The sequence below is a fragment of the Sturnus vulgaris genome, chromosome 6 (assembly GCF_052056855.1).
Source record: "Sturnus vulgaris isolate bStuVul1 chromosome 6, bStuVul1.hap1, whole genome shotgun sequence".
Lineage (NCBI taxonomy): Eukaryota > Metazoa > Chordata > Aves > Passeriformes > Sturnidae > Sturnus > Sturnus vulgaris.
Genome location: NC_142248.1, coordinates 11,795,066 through 11,815,857, shown reverse-complemented (window position 1 = coordinate 11,815,857; position 20,792 = coordinate 11,795,066). Strand labels below are relative to the sequence as shown.

Here is a 20,792-nt window from a genome sequence, read left to right as displayed (position 1 = left end):
TCATTAGCAATTCATTCTTTCTCTGCCCTCTGAGCACAGGCACGTTTTGTTTTATGCATCTGTCTCTCTTAGCACCCTTCCCAATGGATGTAGATGAGCCTGCCGAGGTGATTGTTGTGATAAAAGCACAATGCAGTAAGGCCTGTGGTATGTCTTGGTCACTGTGGAGGTTTGGAACACCTGGAGTAGTGCCAGGGAAAGCATTGCCCACAGGCAAGATTCTCAGAGCTTGAGGTCCTTTATCAGTGATGGTCTCTGGAGCTTTGGCCAACCTTTTTGCTGAATGGAGGACACTGGTTACCTTGTAGATAAAGACCAAGAACCCAGATGTGATTTGCTATTATGTGGGAGGCCAGTGCAAAGTAGAGAGGCTGGATTTGACATGGCTTTGACAGTTTGCACTGCTGAGAAGAGACATGAGAATGTCCCCATGGCCCCCCTCTTGGGCACTTGCTATGACTGTACTCTCAGCAGCAGACAATAAAGCAGTGCTGCAGTAGCAGCCAGTGAAGGTTAAAAGTAAGATTCACTCCCAAATTTTGGTGCTATTGTTTGCATTGTATTCTGCTATTAAATTAACAATAGTTCCGAATACTTTCCCGACAAAGGTGCCCATTTTTCTTGCTTGTTTAGGACCAGTCTTGACCAAGAATGCCTTGTCAGAGGCATTTCTGAGTCAAAGTAATGATGCTTAATTAAGGAAACAAAAAGTTTTAGCTAAACTTTTAAAACAATTTTGTTTCTATTCCCTTACTGGGTGAACAACATTCTTGCAAACATTTTCTGAAGAAAGAAAATTTGTGAGTGTTGATTTGGTGGTTCAGCTCTTTCTGGTATTGATTTTATTCCCAGTCCTGGTTTTTTTTTTGTTTTGTTTTTTTTTTGAAATCCAATGAATTTGTGTGTACTGCTTGCAGCCTGTTTCCAAATCTGTTTCTATGATGTTTTTTTCTGACAATGGTTTCTTTAGATGCTCTAACTACCCTCTGTATCTGCATCAACAGTGTTGATGCAAAAACTAAAACTGACTAAACTTAACTAACTGACTAAACATGACTAAAACTTAGGTTTTGGCTAGTTTATTTTTAAAAGAAAATGAAAGAATCTTCATAAAAATCTTAGCTAGTGATAGAGCTGAGATTGCATGCACCACATCATCACCCCAAGATGGTCGAAGGTGGAACAAAGAAAATCTGGCTGTTTGATAATACCTCTTTTCCAAAAATATACAACATTTTGGGTCTTACTGGGTGATTATCTGAGGGTGAGGACAGTGAAATAGTAACAATGCTTTTAAAAAGTCTAAAAAGAGTATGCCTATGGAAATGCACGATTTGTAGTTAAGCTGTGCATAGGCTTATCTGCATTACATTGTGTTGCTTTTTGTGTTGTTTAATTTTGATGACTGTAGTGTGATGGTGCCTGGAGATGCTATGTATGTATTTAGGCCTTGCTCCTCAGACATTGTTTAGAATGAAAAGGTGGCAACTCTTCTAAGGAACTTGCAGTCTTATTTCCTATGTGTTAAGGAAGGAGGTTTGGACTTGTTTTGGAGACAGCACCCAGCTATCTGGTAATTGATCTCTTGGGCTGGTGTATCATACAAAGCTGTCCTATCTCTTCTTTCCCTGAGAGTCAACCCTGGGAGGGAAATGGTGTAGTTGTTTTCCATGGAATATAACTGACGTGACATGATTATCCTGTTTTCTGCCTTCCAGCATAAACATGGACATTACGTGGCAGCATTTCCATATGACACCTTATAGATTTACCTGGGCTGGTCCTCATCTCCTGAAGCAGGATGAAATTTAGCTTGTCTGTCACTGTTTCATACATGTCTGGATACTAGTACAGTCTCAAATGAATTAACTAAAAAATTTACAAAATCTCTCTCGCTAGAGCTAATCCTCTAAGAACTGGAGCAGCCTTCTAATTTTTGCCTCTGTTCACACAGAGACACAGATTATTATCCTCTTTGTATTAATCATTTGGACATTATAGAACTGATTATTTGCCAATCTTTTTGTTGTTGTTTAATTAGCAAACTCAAGTCTTTCAGCTCTTTCTCATATGCCAGGCTGCCTAAGTCAATTCCCTTCAATTTGGGTATGTTTAATAGCTGTTAAGAGCTAAATCATTTTATGGTGGAGAGAGGAAACGAGTGGAAGAGAATGCAATATGGAAGACACTGAGTGAGCATCCACATGTTCCTCTCCAGGGCTAAAAGTATGCAAAAGGATCTCGGTGCTAAATCTCATCACCTGCACTTATGTTTAACCTTGTGTATTTGGGATCTGGTCCAAAATGTAATTACATTTGTGTTGTATATGTAAGTTGTCAGATGCATCCTGAAACATTTAATTCTGGGATATAATTTGTTATTCTTCGTGCAGTGTCCTGCCTTTAATTGCTTGTTTTCAGAGTCAAATATCTTTGTCTCTATCTACATTCTTATCTTGGGCTATGTTGAGACTGAGACCTCATTGGTTGCTAACCTAGTTGGTGTTAAATGTGGATCATCAGATTGTGGGACTCTATTTTTGCTCTTATTAAGGGTGAGCAGCCTTGCTAAAGACTAGACTAACCTCTCAGGTTGGAATAGGTCTGTTGTGTTCAGAGGGGATGAAGAGCTGAACCTACCACAGCTCTAAGTCACAAGCTTAGCACTTCTTTGATACTCTGAAAATAATGAATGCCTTTCTTTTAAACCAAGAGTCATAGCTCATATATACAACAAAGAGATATCCCAGACCATAAATAAACAAATTCTCTAAAACACACATACATCATTAGTGCATTACTTGTAGATACAGTTGCTGAAGAAACAGCCTGCTCCTCTGGCACTGCCTAAGGAAGTAACTATGCAAAGTTAGTATGATCTTTTTCAAATGTTCAAAATCAATGAAAGAGTTTTCGAAAATAGTGTGTGAGAGACAGATAAAGAAATGGTTTCATTGCCAATAAATTGTTATCAACAGGTATGTTGCATATATTCTGCATTTTAAATTTGCAAATGCAGATTCTCTAAATCTTGTATGTAATATTAGGATATTTTTTAAGATTATTGCAATGTTAAAGTAATTTCTTACCTACTATTGGCAGTAAGGGGGCAACAATCAAGTGCATGTTGAGAAACTGGAAGATGTTTCATGTTCAGACAGTATCAGAAGACTTGAAAGATAAATCATAAATACCCTGATTGCACGAATTGCTTTAAACAGCACTTATTCAGTGCAGAATGGTTTACTCCACAAGTTTAAAGAAAATGTGGAAGGAGAACCAAGAGACTGGTAGAGAAACAAGAATATAATTACTAATCAGACTCTATTCCTGGGTCACATCCAAGATTTCAAAAGTGGACAGGATAGCTATCACTGTATTATTGGTGGAGAAATGCAGATGGAGAAGCAAGATTAATTTAAATCAATTGCTCAGAGTGACTTAGCAGTCTGTGACAGAGCTGGGACTGGAATCAACATGTCATGAGACCTTTTCCAGTAGGTTACCCAACTGGTCATGCTGCCTCTCAGCATGTATCCCACAGTACCAAACTGCCTGCTATTATACCCAAATCTGAGCTATACTGTGAATACACAACAAGTTCTTTGAGCTGGAGACAATGGAGACATCTGTAGTTGCCCAGCAGACAAAGGAAATGTCAATTCCCTAGAAAGGACAGCAGATTTGCTCAAAATGGGAGGGCTGGAAGGGGTGGATGACAGTGTAGAGACTGAACCCCACCATTCTTCACTATATTGTCAGTTTGTTACCACAGGTTCATGAGGCATCAATTCTTTTATGCTCTTAGGAGCAAATGCACTGCATTACTCCCTGTTTAAAATAAATTATCTCCTTAGCAGTATCAGAGATTCCTAACACCACCAAACATTCCACATCTCTCAGACTGACACACAAAGGGAAAGTTAGTTCCACAGATATTCAAGTACCCAACTTGCCTCTCACCTGAAAGCTCTGGCAACCCAAAGGAGACAGCTCACCCACGCCATGCAGCAGTGCCCAGCACACAGAGCAAACCTGGTCTAGGGGGAGATGCCCCTGCCCACAGCAGGGGGATTGGAACTAGATGGTCCTTAAGACCCCTTCCAACCCAGGCCATTCTATGATTCTCTGATAGCTGTGCCCACCCAGACAGGTCTGGAGACAAAACAAACCCAATGCAACTGCTGTGTATTAAGATTTAATGCCATACTTGTAGCTCACTGTGCAACCTTCCACCTTTCTCAGAAATTAGAATTTTCTGCTCTATCAGGACTCAGAGTTTAAATCACAGTAAGATAAAAGTGCACTTCTATTTTTGCATATTATTTTTCATGGTGAAGGGATGTGATCACATGTTGGATGAAAGTCAGCTCATTACATGGACTGGATTACAGATATGTGGAGGCAGCAGACCAGATGGGGAAAGTGGTTTAAAAAGTATTTTGCTCTTGAAAAAGATTCTCTTAAAATGCATAGGCGTTTTTCTTCTCTATCTCAGAAATCTCTTGACTTGCAACCAACAGGGGACACCCCAATAATGGGTTGTTAAGTCAAACTAACTCTGTGTACTCTTTTCTTACCAGTTTTCTTTATTGCAGTAGTTTCTTTGAATCTCCATTCATGACCTGAGCTCATACTTGCAGCAGGTAACAAATAGTAATGAAGGGTTTTGAAGAAAAAGCTGTCAAAAAAGTTATTGAAACACCATCTTTTTGCAGTTTGCTGTACACATTCAGTGCTATAAGGCTATGCTTTAAGATATTTGTAGTAATTTGTTATTTACAACATATCTTTTCAAATGCAGTTAGCCAAACCGACTGCTATGTAAGCCTGTCCTTGCCCACTGCTTCCCCAGAGACTGTCCGGACCAAAACCATTAAGAACTGCAAAGATCCAGTGTGGAATGAAACATTTTGCTTCAGGATCCAGAGCCAAGTAAAGGTGGGATGCAGAATGCATTTGTTTTTCTTTTGGGGCAGAGACGTCATTGTCTGATCAATGTGTAGGGCAAAATAAAAATAGAAATAAATATGTGTGAAGAACTGCAAGGATACAGATAAGGGGATTTGGAGTAGAATGTAGCAGCAAAATTAAATTTAATTTTCTGATATGTAAAAAATAACCAAGATATTTTGTAACCATTCCTATAGTGTTCTGTCACTTTTCAGTTTTTCTTTTCCTTTTTAAATCACTGCTTTGCACAAATAAATGTGAAAATTTCAGAGTAAATTTAATAGTGAAAAAATATGCATGAGCTAGGTACTGAAAGCATCACAGGGCTGTGCTTTTTTACTATTCCTTTGTAATGACCAGAAAAGTCACAAAGCAACAGTTGAAGTTTGCAAAAGAAAACTTCATGAACTTTTATCATGATAAATGTTAAAGCTTAAGAAGATTTGCAAGTCCCACTGTCTTCTCCCTCCAAAAGACAGCATCAACATCAGGGTCCAGGAGTCCACACAGATCAGTGGTAGGCTAAGTAAACCCAGCTTACTTCCCACCAGGGGCAATCAACCTCTGCTTCACAGCTTGCACTGCTCATTTCCTAGTGCTGGTGCCAGATCAGGACTGTCCAAGTGACAAATCAGCAGCCCAGTCCCCTGGCTCTCTCAAGAATTGATAAACTCCTCCAAAAGAGCATTTGGACTGGCTCAAAGTGTTCCTACACCACAGGGTCTCCAGTGAACAATCCCCCATGCCTTTGGCTGCACAAGTTGCCCATGATGCATGGACTCAAGCTCTCTTCCCCAGTTGGGTGGCACTGGTCCTGTTTGGTATGGCTTTCAGCTCTCACATGCCTGCCCATCTGTGGCCTACAGACAGTGCTTTCCCTGAAAACTTAAAAAAAAAATTTCCCACTTCTTTGAAAATGCCAGTGAGGCACAATTTCATGAAGCTCTGCAGGTTTCTCAGAGAAGTGAAAGGCAAGGGACAAACATTGCAGCATGGGAACAAACACCCACTGACCTGCAACTCTTGCACGTGAGCACCTGCTCTTCCTGAAAGGTTTTTCAAAACTGCAACACCACACAGAACAACTGAAAAATATCTTGGCCACAGAAGCTGCTTGAACTAGTTCTTCAGGAGTAGTGTTTGGGAAGACGTTATGTTTACTTTCAATAAATTTGCAGCAGGGGACAAGACATATGGCATTAGCTGGAGTAATTTTCAGTGTGTGGCAATAGCAGCATGGTGGTAGTGGCTGTGGCTTGAGTGTAAGCTGCAAAAATGTATCCTGGGGATCTAGGACAACCAAAACTGAGCAGTTAAGTTAAGGTTCTTGCTTGTTTTTCTGTACATACTGCAATTCCTGTACTCGTTACCCTCTGAGCAGAACCAGAGTTTGCTGGTCTGGTTATTTTCTCCTTTCCTGTCTTGTGTTTTGCTGAGGTATTCATCTTTCCAAATTATGCTAGCCAGAGCTCAAAAAAACCATATAATGCACTGTCACCGTGGAAGAAAAGATCTTTTTGGGCATGTTTGTGCTGTGTCACCAGGAAAAGTAGTGTTTACTGATGGGCATCTGTTTTGACGAATGCCTGACAACCAGCTGGCTAGAAAGGGCTTCCCAGGCTTGTGCTGTGGGCACAACTCCTCCCACAGCTCCAGGAGGGTGACCCTTCCCAGAGCTGGGGGCACACAGCCCTGCCAAGGGCTGTCTCTGCTCATTACCTGGCTCCCCGTGATGCTGCCCTCATTTTCTCTGTCAGGAGAGATAGAAACAGTGAACTGCCCAGACACCCCTGGCTGCTTCCCACACAGCATCCCAGGGGTGCAGCCAGAGATGTCCCTTGGCCAGCCAGGACCCTGTGCATGCCTCTCTTGGCTAGCTGGGAGTAACTGGGACTGTGAGTCAGATGGTCACTCAGAAAATAAGTCAGACATTTAAGCCAGATAAAATATTCTACTGCAGTATCACAGCTAGGAAAATTGATCTGCTCTTCAGTGCAAGCCTGCCTTCTAATAACTGCAGATTATTGCTTTTAAGCATCTCACCTTCCATAATACTTTGCAGGCTCTTTATGGCTGGCATGTAAACCAAGGTGCTTTGGCTGCTTGTCTCTGCCTCTTGACAGTATGTTTATGTCTATTATCAAGTGTCAGGGCTGACCACAGTGCAACACTTTTACATTGGTGGCCTTAAAAGTCAGCAGCATTTCTGTCTTCTGACAGTAAATTGCAGACTCAAGGTCATTTGCCATCTCTTCCTTGCTGGTTTCTTGCAGAATGATAGATGTCAAAAATGAATGCTTGGATTGTGGAGTGGCTTCCTTTCAGTGTAGTTGTCCAGTAAATCACTTATCACATTTAGGTATGGACCTTTCTGAGATGTATTATGAGCTTCTAATACAACAAAGTTCACATGCTCACTGTCTTTTATCCGTGTATTTGTGCGTGAGACCATGAGCCTACCCGTGTGTCTTTAATAAACATCAAGCCTCTTAGCAAGTTTCAGCTAAATCTGATGCATAAGTAAGAATCTGAGATAAGCGCTCCCTGTAATTTGCATGAAAATGAGCTGCTGAATACATTGAGTTATTGCCCCACTGAGAAAACAGCAGTTAAGGTTCATTTGCTCAGCACTCTGGGAAGCATCTCTGAGCCAGCCCATGTCCAGCCACCAGTCAGGTACAGGAGGGGTTGTTACCCTCTCCTGTCCATCCAGATAGGTGACAGAGGAGGGAAAGGAGGAGATTTATACAGTGGGATTTGTGCAATTTAACAAAAGCATATTGCTTTCTGTAGATTCCATGGTAATTACATGCATGTGATCTGTTTAATAATTTACAGGGTAAAATTATGCAACCATGAAGTAATTATATAGTACATCCTTAATGTATTTTAATTTTGCTTATATCCAAGGATTTTTATTCTACCAATAGCAACAAAGTCCTGATCACTAGCTGGTTTCCTACAATTTAGGAAAAAGTGGTGACCTCAAACCAACTTGGAGGTCAAACATGTTTTTTAATATTCAGTGATTCTACCAGCTTTTGTCATTTAAATTACTCTGCAGTACAACTCAGAAGCAAACCCGACTCCGTGTTAGGTTCAGAATATCTTTCTTCATCTCTGTGTGGATGCAAAGGTTGTGCATGCTCTCTCACTTCTCCCCATTCCTTCTCTGTTTTCCTGAACATGCTGAGCACATCATCTTGTGTTTCTGTAAGGTCTCAAAATAGGATCCTAATTCTGTACCTCTGTTCACAGAATATTCTTGAGATGAAAGTCTATGATGAAAATACAGTCACTAAAGACGACCTCCTCTTCACTGTTCTCTTTGATGTTTCTAAAATCCAGCTCGGAGAAACTGTTCACTTGATATTTCAGCTAAATTCAAAGGTGAGCGATAAAACTACCTTGGTCACAGGAAAAAAAGACATTTTTTTATATTATCTCCTAAATAAGTTCTTTTAAAGCAATTATAGGTAGGAGAGCTTGTTTCCTCTTGGTATGGACTTAATATACCCTGTGAAGAACTTTCCAAACCTTAATCAGCAAACTAGACAAGGACATCATCCTGAGGACTTTTGCTAGCTCATCAAACCTCTTAGCAGGTGTTTTCTTCTGACACCAGAGTTGCCTTTCCCCTCTCTTTCTTGACTTTGTTGCTCAAATAGTTTTGTTGGAAATCCAAAACTTCATCACCATTGCACAAAGTTTCTTTGTTAGAATTTCTTTTCCTGGCACAAGTACTTGTGAGTTTGGGCATACTCTGGCATAGATGTTGCAGTATTTATTTAAAAACTGATTCCTTGCCCTATAACTCTTTCGAATATACCTGAAAATAATCCAAAGATCCATACTGAAGTGCTAAAATCAGTGGATTGCTAGTTGCTCAAACTATTTCAATGTTTTATTGTGCCTGAACACTCACATGATGACTTCAACACGGGATGTGGGTATTCAATTTAGATACTTCTATGCATTTGCTATTTCACTGACTTTTCTTATGGGGCACATCTGGGTATTCAGCTCCACAGTGATTTTGGCAGGCAGTCTGCCTTAACTTGTCTGGGCACTGGTCAATGTGTTGTCCATGTTATAGAAGTCCTTTTGATCACAAGAATTGAGAATGCCCTCTTCTATACAGCAGCATCCCTCTTTAGATAACATTACACAGTAAGAACCCAAGCCTTTAGACAGTTTTAAACCAACAGTTACTGCTGCAGGACTGCCTGCCCTTCTACTCTGCCTCACCACCAAACAGAACAGGGCAGTTTGGCCGAGGACTGATGGTTAACAAAGGAGGGAGAACACTTTCAAAATCACTCTAACTCAAATGCTTTCACTCCTTGCACTATACCCTGGAGCAGGAAGGAAATTTGATTTGATTGAAGAACTCTTTCAGGGGCCAGAATAATAATTGACAACCATAGCTAATGAGAAAGAAAATTCATTCAGAAGCTCATAATAAATTTATTTTTTACAGACGCAGGAGATCCTAGAGGTGGAGTTTGCATCGGAGAGCATGTGAGTAACACCCACAGGGAACCATAGAAGTGCCCCCTTGCAAGCAGTCAAACACATGCTAGCATTTAGTATAACATAATTTTAAATACTCAGCAGGACAGCAATGGCTGGTGTTGGTGAAGTTAGTTGCATGTTGGCTAAAACCCTGTCTTCCTTATCTTCCTTATCTAGTTATTAATTTATCCTATTACTTGCTGGAAGAGGGAGGATAATAAGAATTGCAGTCATCATACTTATTACAACTATTGTTTACCATTATTTTACCATTATGATTAAAAAAAAAAGGAAAACACATTTCAAATGTCTCCCAAAATTAAAAATCAGTGACATGTTTGAGACCATGCTGGACAAGACAAACTTCAAGGAAGGTATTATTCCTTGATGTTCATTTAAGGATGTATTTAGTTGATACTACTTCTGATTGCATTTTTTTTCTCTTTCAGTCCAGTCCCTCCTGAAAAGCTTGTGACTAATGGTGTATTAGTGGTAATTTTAAACCATTGCTCTTCTGTCTTTGTTTTCATGATAGTGATAGGATTGGTGAATCTGGCAGGTTGCCCAACACCTCACTGCAGGCAAGGCTGAAGGGGAGGGAGATGGGGGTCAAACAGAGGCAGCCATTCTGTTGTGCTGCTCCCTGAGGGAGGATGTGTTAGGAAAGAACATGCACAGTTATTTGGGACACCCAGAGACCTGTTCACCACCACAGGCTGATATCAATCTGTTGCCAAAGCCTGAAGTGGTCTTTCACTGACTTACTGCTGCTGTGTCATTCCTTTGGGGAACTTCTTTTGTGACTCCCCCACAGCCATCCTGTTTTCCCCACTTCCACAGGATGATATGGAAGTTGCTTTCTCAGCTGCCCTTAACTCATTACTTAGAGGAGGCAGCACTTGACTGTCCAGCTTCACCAAAGCAGGGCAGCAATGACATCCCTGTGATTTGGCCAACCCATCAGTCTACCCTCAGGAGGTCTCCGCACACTCACATTTTCCCCTTTGTTATTTCTCTTCTCTTCCCAGTCCTGTTCAAAACCACCACAAATTTTCTTTCAAGCTGAAACCTGTCACATTTTCAGAGTACCAAAGTCTTTCTCTTACCAGCCTACAAACACAGGGTGAGCTGTTTCCAGAGCCAGGGACTCAGGTGACCAAAGACAGATAGCAGTGAAGTGACTCAGGTATGGTGTGTTTTATATACTTTAATCTCTCGTTGTTCATCCCTGCTACAGTCTCGTGAAATTTCCTGCTTGGAAGTCCTAATGGACAACAGATGGACAAAAAAAGTACCTTCAGGTTAGACTTCAAACTAGAAACAAAAACCCCCCTTATTTTATGGGTAACTGACTTTTCTTGGTTGGTTGGTTGCTTTGGGGTTTTTTGTTTGTTTGTTTGTTTGTTTGTTTTTAAAATTATTTTTTGTTTTCATTTATTTGGTTTGTTTTAGTTTAGTTTGTTTGGATTTTTGTCTCTGTGTGTTGGGTTTTTTGTGTTTTGTTGCGTCATTTTCTTATCTGGTGATTTTCCTACTTTGTTCTTACAATTGGAGCACAGGCATGGATGGTTAGGAGTGTGTACACACGTTCACAGATCCAACAGTTACAGCGTGTCTGTGCTAACTATGAAAACCGGACTTTGAAATTAAAGGAATGAATCTTATAAGTGTTGTAAAGTAGAAGAAAATATATATTTCTATCTCAGCTTCCATTTTGTCCAATTTACCTGTGTGTCTGATTTTTAAAACATCTACTGCAGCTTTGAAAGATTTTTGGTGTTTTGTGGTTTTTGATTTGCTGGTTTGCTTTTCTTCTCCTCCTATTTCTTGTAATTTTCCCTTGCTGGATAAATTGAATTTGGAAGCTTTTAAGCATTTTTGAAGGGTTTATATATAAACTTCTGAAAGACCATGTATTGTTCCATTTCTGGGATCATAGTCATTAACTTCTCTGTATATTTTTCATGTTCGGATTTCTTTTTTTAGAAAAAGACTTCTTGTTTTCAGTGAAGGGATCATATGAGAAGAGCCAGACCCTGTCGCTGGGCTCTTTCTGGCAACCTCTGAAGCCCCTGACGTTCCATTACATCAAGTACAACCTGTCAGAGCTGTGCATGGCTCTAGCAGAGAAGAAGCCTCATTTCTGCTCGGTATGTGGTCATCAGCTTGAGCAAGCACAGTAAACTCATGGTTTTCTACACTTGACTGAGGCTAATGGAAAGAGTTTGTGTTTTCAATAAAGAGCTCTCTTTCACGAACTTCAGCTCTGAAACAGCATTGTAACCCCTAAGACATACAAGTATTAGATGGCAACTTGAAAACTGCTGGACAGGGACCCCATTTAAAAAAGTAAATTGAAGACCGTGCTTTTGTATGGTTTACACATTAAATATTTTTCTACATTATGATTTATTTTTCAGTGTACTTCAGGTGAAGACAAAGACTGCTATGCATCCCTCACTATTCCTCTGGATTCACTTCCATTCAGTGAGAAAGTGGCAGTAGCAAAGGTGATTGATACCAACATTTTAGAATAAATGTTAAGCTATAGACCACAGATCAGTGGGCATGACTTAATTAGATTGGTGTGAAGGAGGGGTTTAGAAACTGTTAGTGCCCTTAGCTTCATAACAATTCCTAACATTATGGACCTGTACATTTGCACATGAACCAAACAGAACAAAAAATCACAAACACATGACAAAGGGATTTCTGTGACCACCTCAGGGACTAATGCAGATAAGAGCAAATGCTTATGATGAGTCAGGATGGAGCACACTGGCAGAGCTGGTGTTGGTTTTTATTGTACACTGCTCTCTTTATCTTTAGTATAAAACAATATAAGGAAAATAAAGTGGACTTGGAGAAGTTTTAAGGTTTAGATGGATTTTCTAATTTTTATGGATTTGTGGCTCAATGTGGCTTTTAGAAAAAGAGAAGGGATTCAGAGCTGATGGTAAAGAAAGAACATTAAATGCTCTCCAGTGTTTATATTGTGTTTTGTTTTTTTTCCTAGGATGAGACAATCAATTTACATGTGAAGTCAAATGACTGGTAAGAAATTCTGTCTGGGTTTTGTCGTTGTGAGAAAAATATGTTTTTTTGCCTTCTTACCCATTTATGTCACTAAGGGAGAAAGTATTTAGTCAATGATTATATTTACCTATTCACCTATATTCATTATCCATGTCCAGAAGGTGGTTAACTGTGCTAGGTGAATTTTCCTGTTGTGCTGCGATATAGAAGTTCAGTTTAAATGGGGAGAATAATGTTTTCTGTTTGCAACATCTGTAGAGCTATATATTTAGAAAAAGATGTGTTTCCTTTCCTTTTCTTACTTGTAAAAAATATAGAGTATTTGTATTCATAAAATCTGGTAGTCCCGAGGCAAGAATGCCTAAATATTCCACTGTTTATAGTATCCATATATGGATTGCAGTATTTATGTTAGACGCTTCTTGAAAAACAGTGTAGTAATAAAGAATATTTCTTTCTGTAAGATTTTGCTACTCTTTGCATTTCATCAGCCTTTTCTCTACCTTATCTATACCATCTGTGATGTGCTTTTGTGGGGCCACAGTAGCAGGTTTTCTAAGCCTCATAATAGACTTGCAACTTGTAAGCAAGGATCCAGATATTAATTTTAAGTGATTGTGCACACCCTGTTTAACCCTGGACTTTGTTTGAGGTCCAGAAACTTAGATGTTCGCTTGGAGTTTGATCTATGTACGGAGGAGAAAAGTTTCCTACAGAAAAGGAAGAAGTTTGTAGCTTCTGCTCTGAAGAAAGCCCTACATTTAGAACATGACCTACAAGATCATGAGGTATGGGGATGACCACAGGGACTGTAACATGCTATGTAACAGGAATATGTACCCTTTTGCATATTATTCTTTAACTAGCCCTGATACGTTCACTGCACCATGTAAAGCATTGAGGAATGCTTTTCTACATTTTCTGCTTTAGATGAAGGAATGTGAGAGCCAGGATAGTATCAAACCCTCTTGATAGACATTTCTACAGAAAATATAATGCCATAAATCAGATATTTTTCCTCTATTTCTTTTTCATCTGTGCATTATAGACCTGGATAGTCTGACTGTTTTAGTTGATCATTCAGTCACCAAGACCTCATAAAGGTATTTTATCAGATTTTTGGAGGGAGAAAATCTAACAGTTAAAGTGGTGCATAATACTGGCTGATAAGTGAAGGTTTCTTATTGTAGACTTTCTCCTCTGGTGCTCATCATCTCAGCTGTAGTTCCTCAAATAAAACAAACACATTCAACATTTTTGGCTAATCTGCTTGTCTGAGCTAGGGTTCATATTTGTTAATGTCCATTCTAGCATGAGGATGATTGGTGGTTTAGGGAGGGAGCATGGTCTGTGATCAGGAACTTGAGAAATGAAGAACCAACTTGAGAGCTGGTTAAATTTTTTTCACCTGTGTTTTCTCCTTTGTCCAGGACAAGTGGACCAAAGGCATTTTAGGTAATATATTACAGCAATATTTTAGACATTATAAATTATGCCCCTGCTCGCAAACTGATCGTATTATATAATTGTTTCTCATTGGCACAATAGTTTCAATTAAAAAACCCCAGCAGTTTCTTAAGTATAAGAATTTTATGGGGAAGTACTTCTAACTATTATTTTCAGATTTTCCAGAAAGACAATATTTCCTTAGAGTCAGGTAAATCCATTTTGAATACTTTTGCTTTGACCTGAAATGTTCAATTTGAATCAGGAAACTGTTGAGTATTTCTTTGATGCAATTGTGTGGAAAATGTCAATGGCTCATCTTCTCTCAGTGGGTTTCTTAGAGAAATTTGTCTTCCTGTAACATAATTTAGATTTCCCTACAATTAGGCTTCATCACTGCAATTATATACCCTAGGTACTTTGTAGGAAATGTAATCTAGCTATTATGCTTGACTTAGAGAGAGGATGAGCTCTGCTCGTTATCAAAATAGACCTCTAAAAAGAAGAAGTTTTGCTACAGAAAATGCAGTCTAATATTGAAATGCCTTGAAACAATAAGTTTTGATAAGCCAGCATGTAAAAATTTACAAACAAAAGTGATTGACTTTGATCAAAATCCTCAACATCAGTGAGGTTGTTGTTTTGTTTGTTCGTGTTTTTTTTCTGCGCAAATTACCGAGTTTTCTTTTTTATTCTTCCATTCTTTGGGAAATGGTGAAATGTTGGAAATTTTTGTGGGACTGACATGCTACATTTCACTCAGTTCTGATCACTTCTGCTGGTAAGCAAAGTGTTGTTTACCATTGTTGTGTTGATGATTAAACAGGTACCGGTTGTAGCAGTGATGACAACAGGAGGTGGCACCCGGGCACTGACGTCTCTGTTAGGCAACTTGCTGGGTCTCCAAAAGCTGGGTCTCTTGGATGCTATTTCATACATCACTGGGTCATCTGGTTCAACATGGTAAGGAGATCCTGAGCAAAGACATCACTTATCACCTTTATATTCTGCTGTGCAAGATATTTATTCTCTTCATTTTTGTAAAGAAAGGTATATTGCTTCAGTCTCAGGCTTTTTTTGTTGCTGCATTAGGAGCACATTGCCCAAGCCATGAATGGCCTAGGTGCTGCTTACAATTTTCCTTGATTCTTTATTTCAGCTCTAGGATCTTGCTTTCCTACTGAGTCACGGGAGTTCAAATCACAGCCTTATTCATAAAACTTAGTAGCAAGGAGAGGCTTTTTCATGTCCTCAAGTTTCACTAGTGTTTGAGAAACTCCTCTATATCAAAAAATCTTTTCAATAATAAACTAAGTCCAAACGACATTTTAAAAGAATATCAGCTAGTTCATTTGATGTGGACCTTAAATCTAAGTCTAAAAAGTGAAAGTTTCTCTGCACATGACGATGCACTTCCTTTCTTTTCCCCAGGACTTTGTCACATTTGTATCAGAGTGCTGACTGGTCACACAAGGATCTATCGAGACCGATTGGTGAAGTCCGCAGACATATGACCAAGTGCAAGCTAAGCTGCTTTTACCTGGAGAGCTTGAAATACTATGCAAAGGAGCTAAAACTGCGGAAGCAAGAGGGATACCAGATCTCTAGTGTTGATTTTTGGGGGCTTCTGCTGGAAAAAGCATTGGACGATGGGGTAGTGCTTTTCCTGTGCTTTCTCTAACAGCTACTGAATACTATTGTATGGAAAATGAAGCTCCATGGACAGATGCCTGAGAGCATGCCAGCATTATCCAGCAGATTATTGCTAATTAACAAAGGGGTTTTAGAATTGTTAAGGTTGGAAAGGCCTCTATGTCCAACCATTATCCTGTCACTATCATGTTAACCACTAACCCATGTTCCCAGGTGCCACATCTACACAGATTTTGAACACTTTCACAGATGGTGATTCCACCACTACCCTGGGGAACCTGTTCCAATCCTGACCAGCCTTTCAGTGAAGACATTTTTCCCAATATTCATTTTAAACCTCTTAGGGCACAACTTAAGTCCACTTCTTCTTGTCTTATCACTTGTTACTTGGAAGAAGAGACCAATCTCCACTTGTCTTCTACTTCCTTTCAGGAAGTTGTAGAGAGTGATAAGGTCTCCCCTGAGCCTCCTTTTCTCCAGGCCTTGTAAGACTTTTCCTCTAGACCCTTTCCCAGCTCCATTGCCTTTGCTCCATGTCCTTCCCTGGCCATGCTCCAACAGCTCAAGGTCTTTCTTATAGCGAGAGGCTCAAACCTGGACAGAGCATGTGAGGAGTGGCCTCAGCAGTGCTGAGGACAGGGGAGCAGTCATGGCCCTGTTCCTACTACCATTGCTGATACAGGCCAGGATGCCATTGGCCTTGTTGGCCACCTGGACACACACTGGATCACGCTCAGCTGCTGTTCAGCACCCCCAGGTCCTTTTCTGCTGGGCAGGTTTCCAGCCCCGCTTCCCCCAGCCTGTAGTGCTGCATGGGGTTGTTGTGACCCAAGGGCAGGACCTGACACTGGGCCTTGTTGAACCTCATGCAATTGGCCTTGGCCCATGATCCAGCCTGTCCAGATCCCTCTGCAGAGCCTTCCTGCTCTCCACCTTAGTGCTGTTTGCAAACTAGTTGAGAGTTTTGTCCTCATGTATCTCTTAATGCATAATTAGCAGCCCAAGGGGCTTCTGTAGAGCAGACAACCTATGCTGCCTTCCACAAATATAAGTATTGGAGTACCTAACTAAAGAGTCATGCTCTTCATTTATTTTCCTCTGTTCACCCCTGTGAGAATTTCCACGTAAAGTGGATGCATTTACAAGAAAGAACAGGAGACCATATTTTTAAAAAGTGTCCTACAACTCTACTTGTAATTAATGTGTATGATTAAATATCTAGATCACTCCTTGGTTAAAAAAAGTTTGAACACAAAATGAGTTGAGACAATAGCAAAATTAAGAGGGAAACAGCTATGTATTTTGCTGTACTCTTGGAATACCATATACTATGCCAAGAAGGTCCCTTGATTTTGCTCTTTGTCTTTCATCAATTCACAGAAAAATAACCATAAACTCTCAGATGAGCAAGAGGCATTGAGTCAGGGTCAAAATCCCCTACCTATCTACATGATCCTCAACATCAAAGAAGATTACAGCCTTTCAGAGTTCAAAGGTGATGGCAAAAATGGGCTTATTTGGTGTTTAAACTATCTGCATTATCAGTACTTCACCCTCTTCTGCAGCTGACACATAGAATTTATAAACAGTTTCTTTTCCTCCTTAACTTCATTATTGAGTGAGTGGCTAACACCAGTTGAATGATAACTCTTTACCCTGAGGAAGGCCAGTCTGTGGTTACCCCACAGATAGGGTTTATCCTGCAGCTGCCTTTTTGCCTTTTCATAGCCCTTCCAGCAGGGAAGAAGGGATAAGAATAAGATTAAAAAGTTTGTTTTATGTCCCTGCAGAATGGGTGGAGTTCACCCCTTATGAGGTTGGGTTCCTAAAATACGGCGCCTTCATTCGTGCAGAGGATTTTGGCAGTGAGTTCTTCATGGGTCGCCTGATGAAGAAGCTTCCCGAGTCCAGAATCTGCTTCATGAAAGGTGATGTACTCTATTGCAAAAATTTGAATTGCATAAATATGTATTTTTTTTTAGTATCATGCATATTACAACCAGTGCTCTGCCTCGTGTTGGGCTGAAACCATTTGTACAGGATGTTGTTCTCACCTCTGACTGAATTCCTTAGACAATGAGATGAGCTAAAAGTACTGGGAGGAAATGTCAAACGGCACTATTCACTGTTGCTTTTGTCTTGAATAGTGATGCTTATGCCTGAAGCTTCAGGGCTGCCTGAAGAGGTTAGGTTCATTTTGAACCAACCAAAAGCAGAGTTCCACACAAAAAGCATTTGTATTGTGAAACTAAAATCTTAAAATCGAATTTGTCTATGAATGGCATGATCTTGGCACCAGAGCCTGCTGATACAGCCATAAAGTGTATCTTTATAAAGGATAAGGTGGAGAGTTAAAGCAAGGTTGCCATCTAGTGATACCACATGCAATGCCCTCTTGGGTAACTATTAAAATGTGCTATTAGTTACAGCTTGAAGTTTAAAGGTAAAAGCAAGGTGTCATTTGCAGGGAGAGGAAAGGCCTTTTGTAAGAGCAGTGGTGAGAGCTGGAAAGACTGGATGAGCCTCTGGGGATAAAAGACCCTCATGTTTCCAGAAGAAAGGCTGGGGTGAATAAGAGCTAGTTTACTCTCTTCAACTCTGCCAGCCTAGTAAAAGATACCATCCCTCTTCACAGTTCTTGCTTCAGCCAATATAGGTACAAAGAAAATTCTGTGTGAGAGGTTAGGGCAACATTGCTATGTAATTATAAACAACTTCTGAGGAGACAACAATGTTTGAAAGTCATTAAAATGCAGGAAGAGTGTGTAACTCCTAGGGCTGAGGGAACAGGAAGAGTTACAGAGTGAGAAGACACCCAGACAGGAGAAACTAGAGGAGTTGTCTTCTCATAGCAGGGTTGGACAGAAGCTTCTCAAGCTGCTGGGAGATGAGGTTCTCTTGACAGAAACTGGCCAGTAATTATGTGCAAATGAACTCTGCTTGACAGCTAAGTGTAGATCCAGAGAGCCACAATCTAATTTCTTGATTATGCATTTCTAATATTTCTTAAGTGAGTCTATTCTTATAAGGACTTCCCATAAAACAGAAGGCTCTTGGATTTCTGTCCCATTCTAGAAACAAGCCATGTTTTAAAGGGAATTGTATTTCTGTTAATAATTCATGGGATGAATAATTATTATACTGTGCAACTCAAGTTATTGCATCCTGTACAATGTATGGCTTTGCAAAGCTGTCACTGGTAGAGATTTTCAAGGCAAAGCACAGCACTGCCTTCTCTGGTAGAGCTCCTCTTGGGGCTTGTGACAGAGCTGTGGAGGAAGAGATACTTTTCTAAATCCAAGAGACTTTCAGAGATTTCTGCATTCTGGAGACATTTTTAGATGTTCTTTTATGTGGCATGGCAGAAGTGGGAGAAGTACTATGGGAATGAGAAGAAGGGTCACCCTCAAAAGACCTTATGCAGAGAGCAATTTTAGAGGGACAGCAAAGATGTCTTTAGTTAGAGGACTTTTCTGCAGACTGTCCCAGACTGTGCTCTAACCATCTGATTCTTGACTTCCAGGAGCAGCTTAACTTTAACTGAGTATCCACTTGTATATGACATATTTTGTAGACCAGACCCTTATTTTATAGGAAATTGCATGGTTTTGCTCACTTATGACACTTCCTTATAGGATGGAAAACGTTGGTCTGTATGTGGCAATGAATTACAGTGGCTGAAGGCCTCACACAATGTTTTAAACTATTTAGGCTCCTCCTTGAGGACAGAATGCTAGCTGCTGAAAACATCTTCATATAGTTCTTGGTGATAATTTGGAAGCCTCAAGGCTTTCCAATACTCCTTGAAAAGCTGAGATTTTTTTTTTATTTAAGGGATATTTTCCATTGGAATGCTTCTGAATAAGTTTCCCTGCTCTCTGCCATTGCACAGGCCTGTGGAGCAATGTCTTTTCATACAACCTGTTGGACGCCTGGCATTCGTCAGACCCTACACAAAGGCGCTCTCTGAGGTGCACCCAGCACAGCACTGTTGATATTGGTTAGTTATGTTTCTGTCTGTTTCACCTGTTGCCTCATAAATCTTCATGTTGTCAGCTGTATCTAACTAGGTTTCCTCTCTGAATTTACCCAGAGCAATATTATTTCCATTAATCTCTCTTAGACTGAATTTATGCAAATATAAAACTACTGAAGGTTTTAAACAGTTTGTCTTTGCCCAGGGCCCTTTGCTGAACCTCCATGTTGTAACAAACACCTCAATGCTGTGTTCTCCATCTGCCTCAGCAGCTGGTGCTTTTCATACATTGTGTTGAAGACTTCAATTACATGCAACTCCATTTCAATTTTCTTTGATCTTGTTGTAAATCTATGTTTTTCTTAGAGGCCTTGGTTGTCCTACCTGTGTTCAAAGGCAATTAGTGAGTATGGTTTATGGGTTTCTATCACTTTCTCCATAGAAGTATTGCAAAGCCCTAAGCTAAATAAATCAACAAATGCATGTGATAGAAAGTCATTGGCTCTCTTCCCAATCTCATGAGGTACTGTCTAGAACACCCCTTTTTCTTTGCTCTTTTGTTCTTTTGTGGATGTATCAGTCTCCTGGCAGTTGTGGGGGATTTTTGTTTTGTTTTTGTTCTTGGGTGGCTTTTTTGGTTGTTTTTATGTTTTTTTGTTTTTTTTCCCCCAAAGCTGATTTTTATTAATTTTGAAAGGAACAGATCCAGATTCTGAACCTACCCTGACCTTCACACAGGGAATCAATCTGTGAATTCTACCAAAAAATGGATCACTTTTTCCAGTTTTAGCAAGTTTGTTGCCACTTTGTTTCTCATGGAATAGGCTTTACTTAAGATGGATTTACTTCTTATTCCTATTTCGACATTGATTTATTTGTATGTTGCAATGTCTTATTAGGATCTTCTTTTCCCTAGCTAATACGAAATGCCTTCTGTTATTTTAAGTATTTGAAAAGAACTCTATCAAAGCAACAGTTTGTTCACCTCCTCTACCTTTCAGGAGAAGAGCCTTCTCCATCAGACAGGAGACATGAGTTGGAGACTTACCTGGTCAGCCCCGAATGTGGCATCATGGGCATCATTCGGCGGATCCTGACAGAGAGGGTGATGGTTTCAAAGTTCTACAACTTCCTGAAGGGGTTCCAGCTGCACAACGAATACCTTCAGAGCAAAAACTTCTGTATATGGAAAGGTAAACATCCTCAAATATAA

The 20,792-nt window shown here is 40.0% G+C and overlaps 1 protein-coding gene across 1 annotated transcript in view; it reads left to right on the top strand.

Moving 5' to 3' along the window:
* LOC106848941 (cytosolic phospholipase A2 epsilon-like) overlaps positions 1–20,792 on the top strand; it is a 32,517-nt gene that overhangs the window by 8,357 nt on the left and 3,368 nt on the right. Inside the window, exons 3-17 of the mRNA XM_014869200.2 lie at positions 4,805–4,941; positions 8,212–8,343; positions 9,434–9,474; positions 9,918–9,960; positions 10,706–10,769; positions 11,455–11,618; positions 11,889–11,978; positions 12,485–12,522; positions 13,157–13,292; positions 14,777–14,913; positions 15,382–15,604; positions 16,984–17,098; positions 17,394–17,531; positions 19,496–19,603; positions 20,581–20,772. Coding sequence (XP_014724686.2) covers positions 4,805–4,941; positions 8,212–8,343; positions 9,434–9,474; positions 9,918–9,960; positions 10,706–10,769; positions 11,455–11,618; positions 11,889–11,978; positions 12,485–12,522; positions 13,157–13,292; positions 14,777–14,913; positions 15,382–15,604; positions 16,984–17,098; positions 17,394–17,531; positions 19,496–19,603; positions 20,581–20,772 — 1,758 coding nt within the window. The remainder of the gene's footprint in view (positions 1–4,804; positions 4,942–8,211; positions 8,344–9,433; positions 9,475–9,917; positions 9,961–10,705; positions 10,770–11,454; positions 11,619–11,888; positions 11,979–12,484; positions 12,523–13,156; positions 13,293–14,776; positions 14,914–15,381; positions 15,605–16,983; positions 17,099–17,393; positions 17,532–19,495; positions 19,604–20,580; positions 20,773–20,792) is intronic.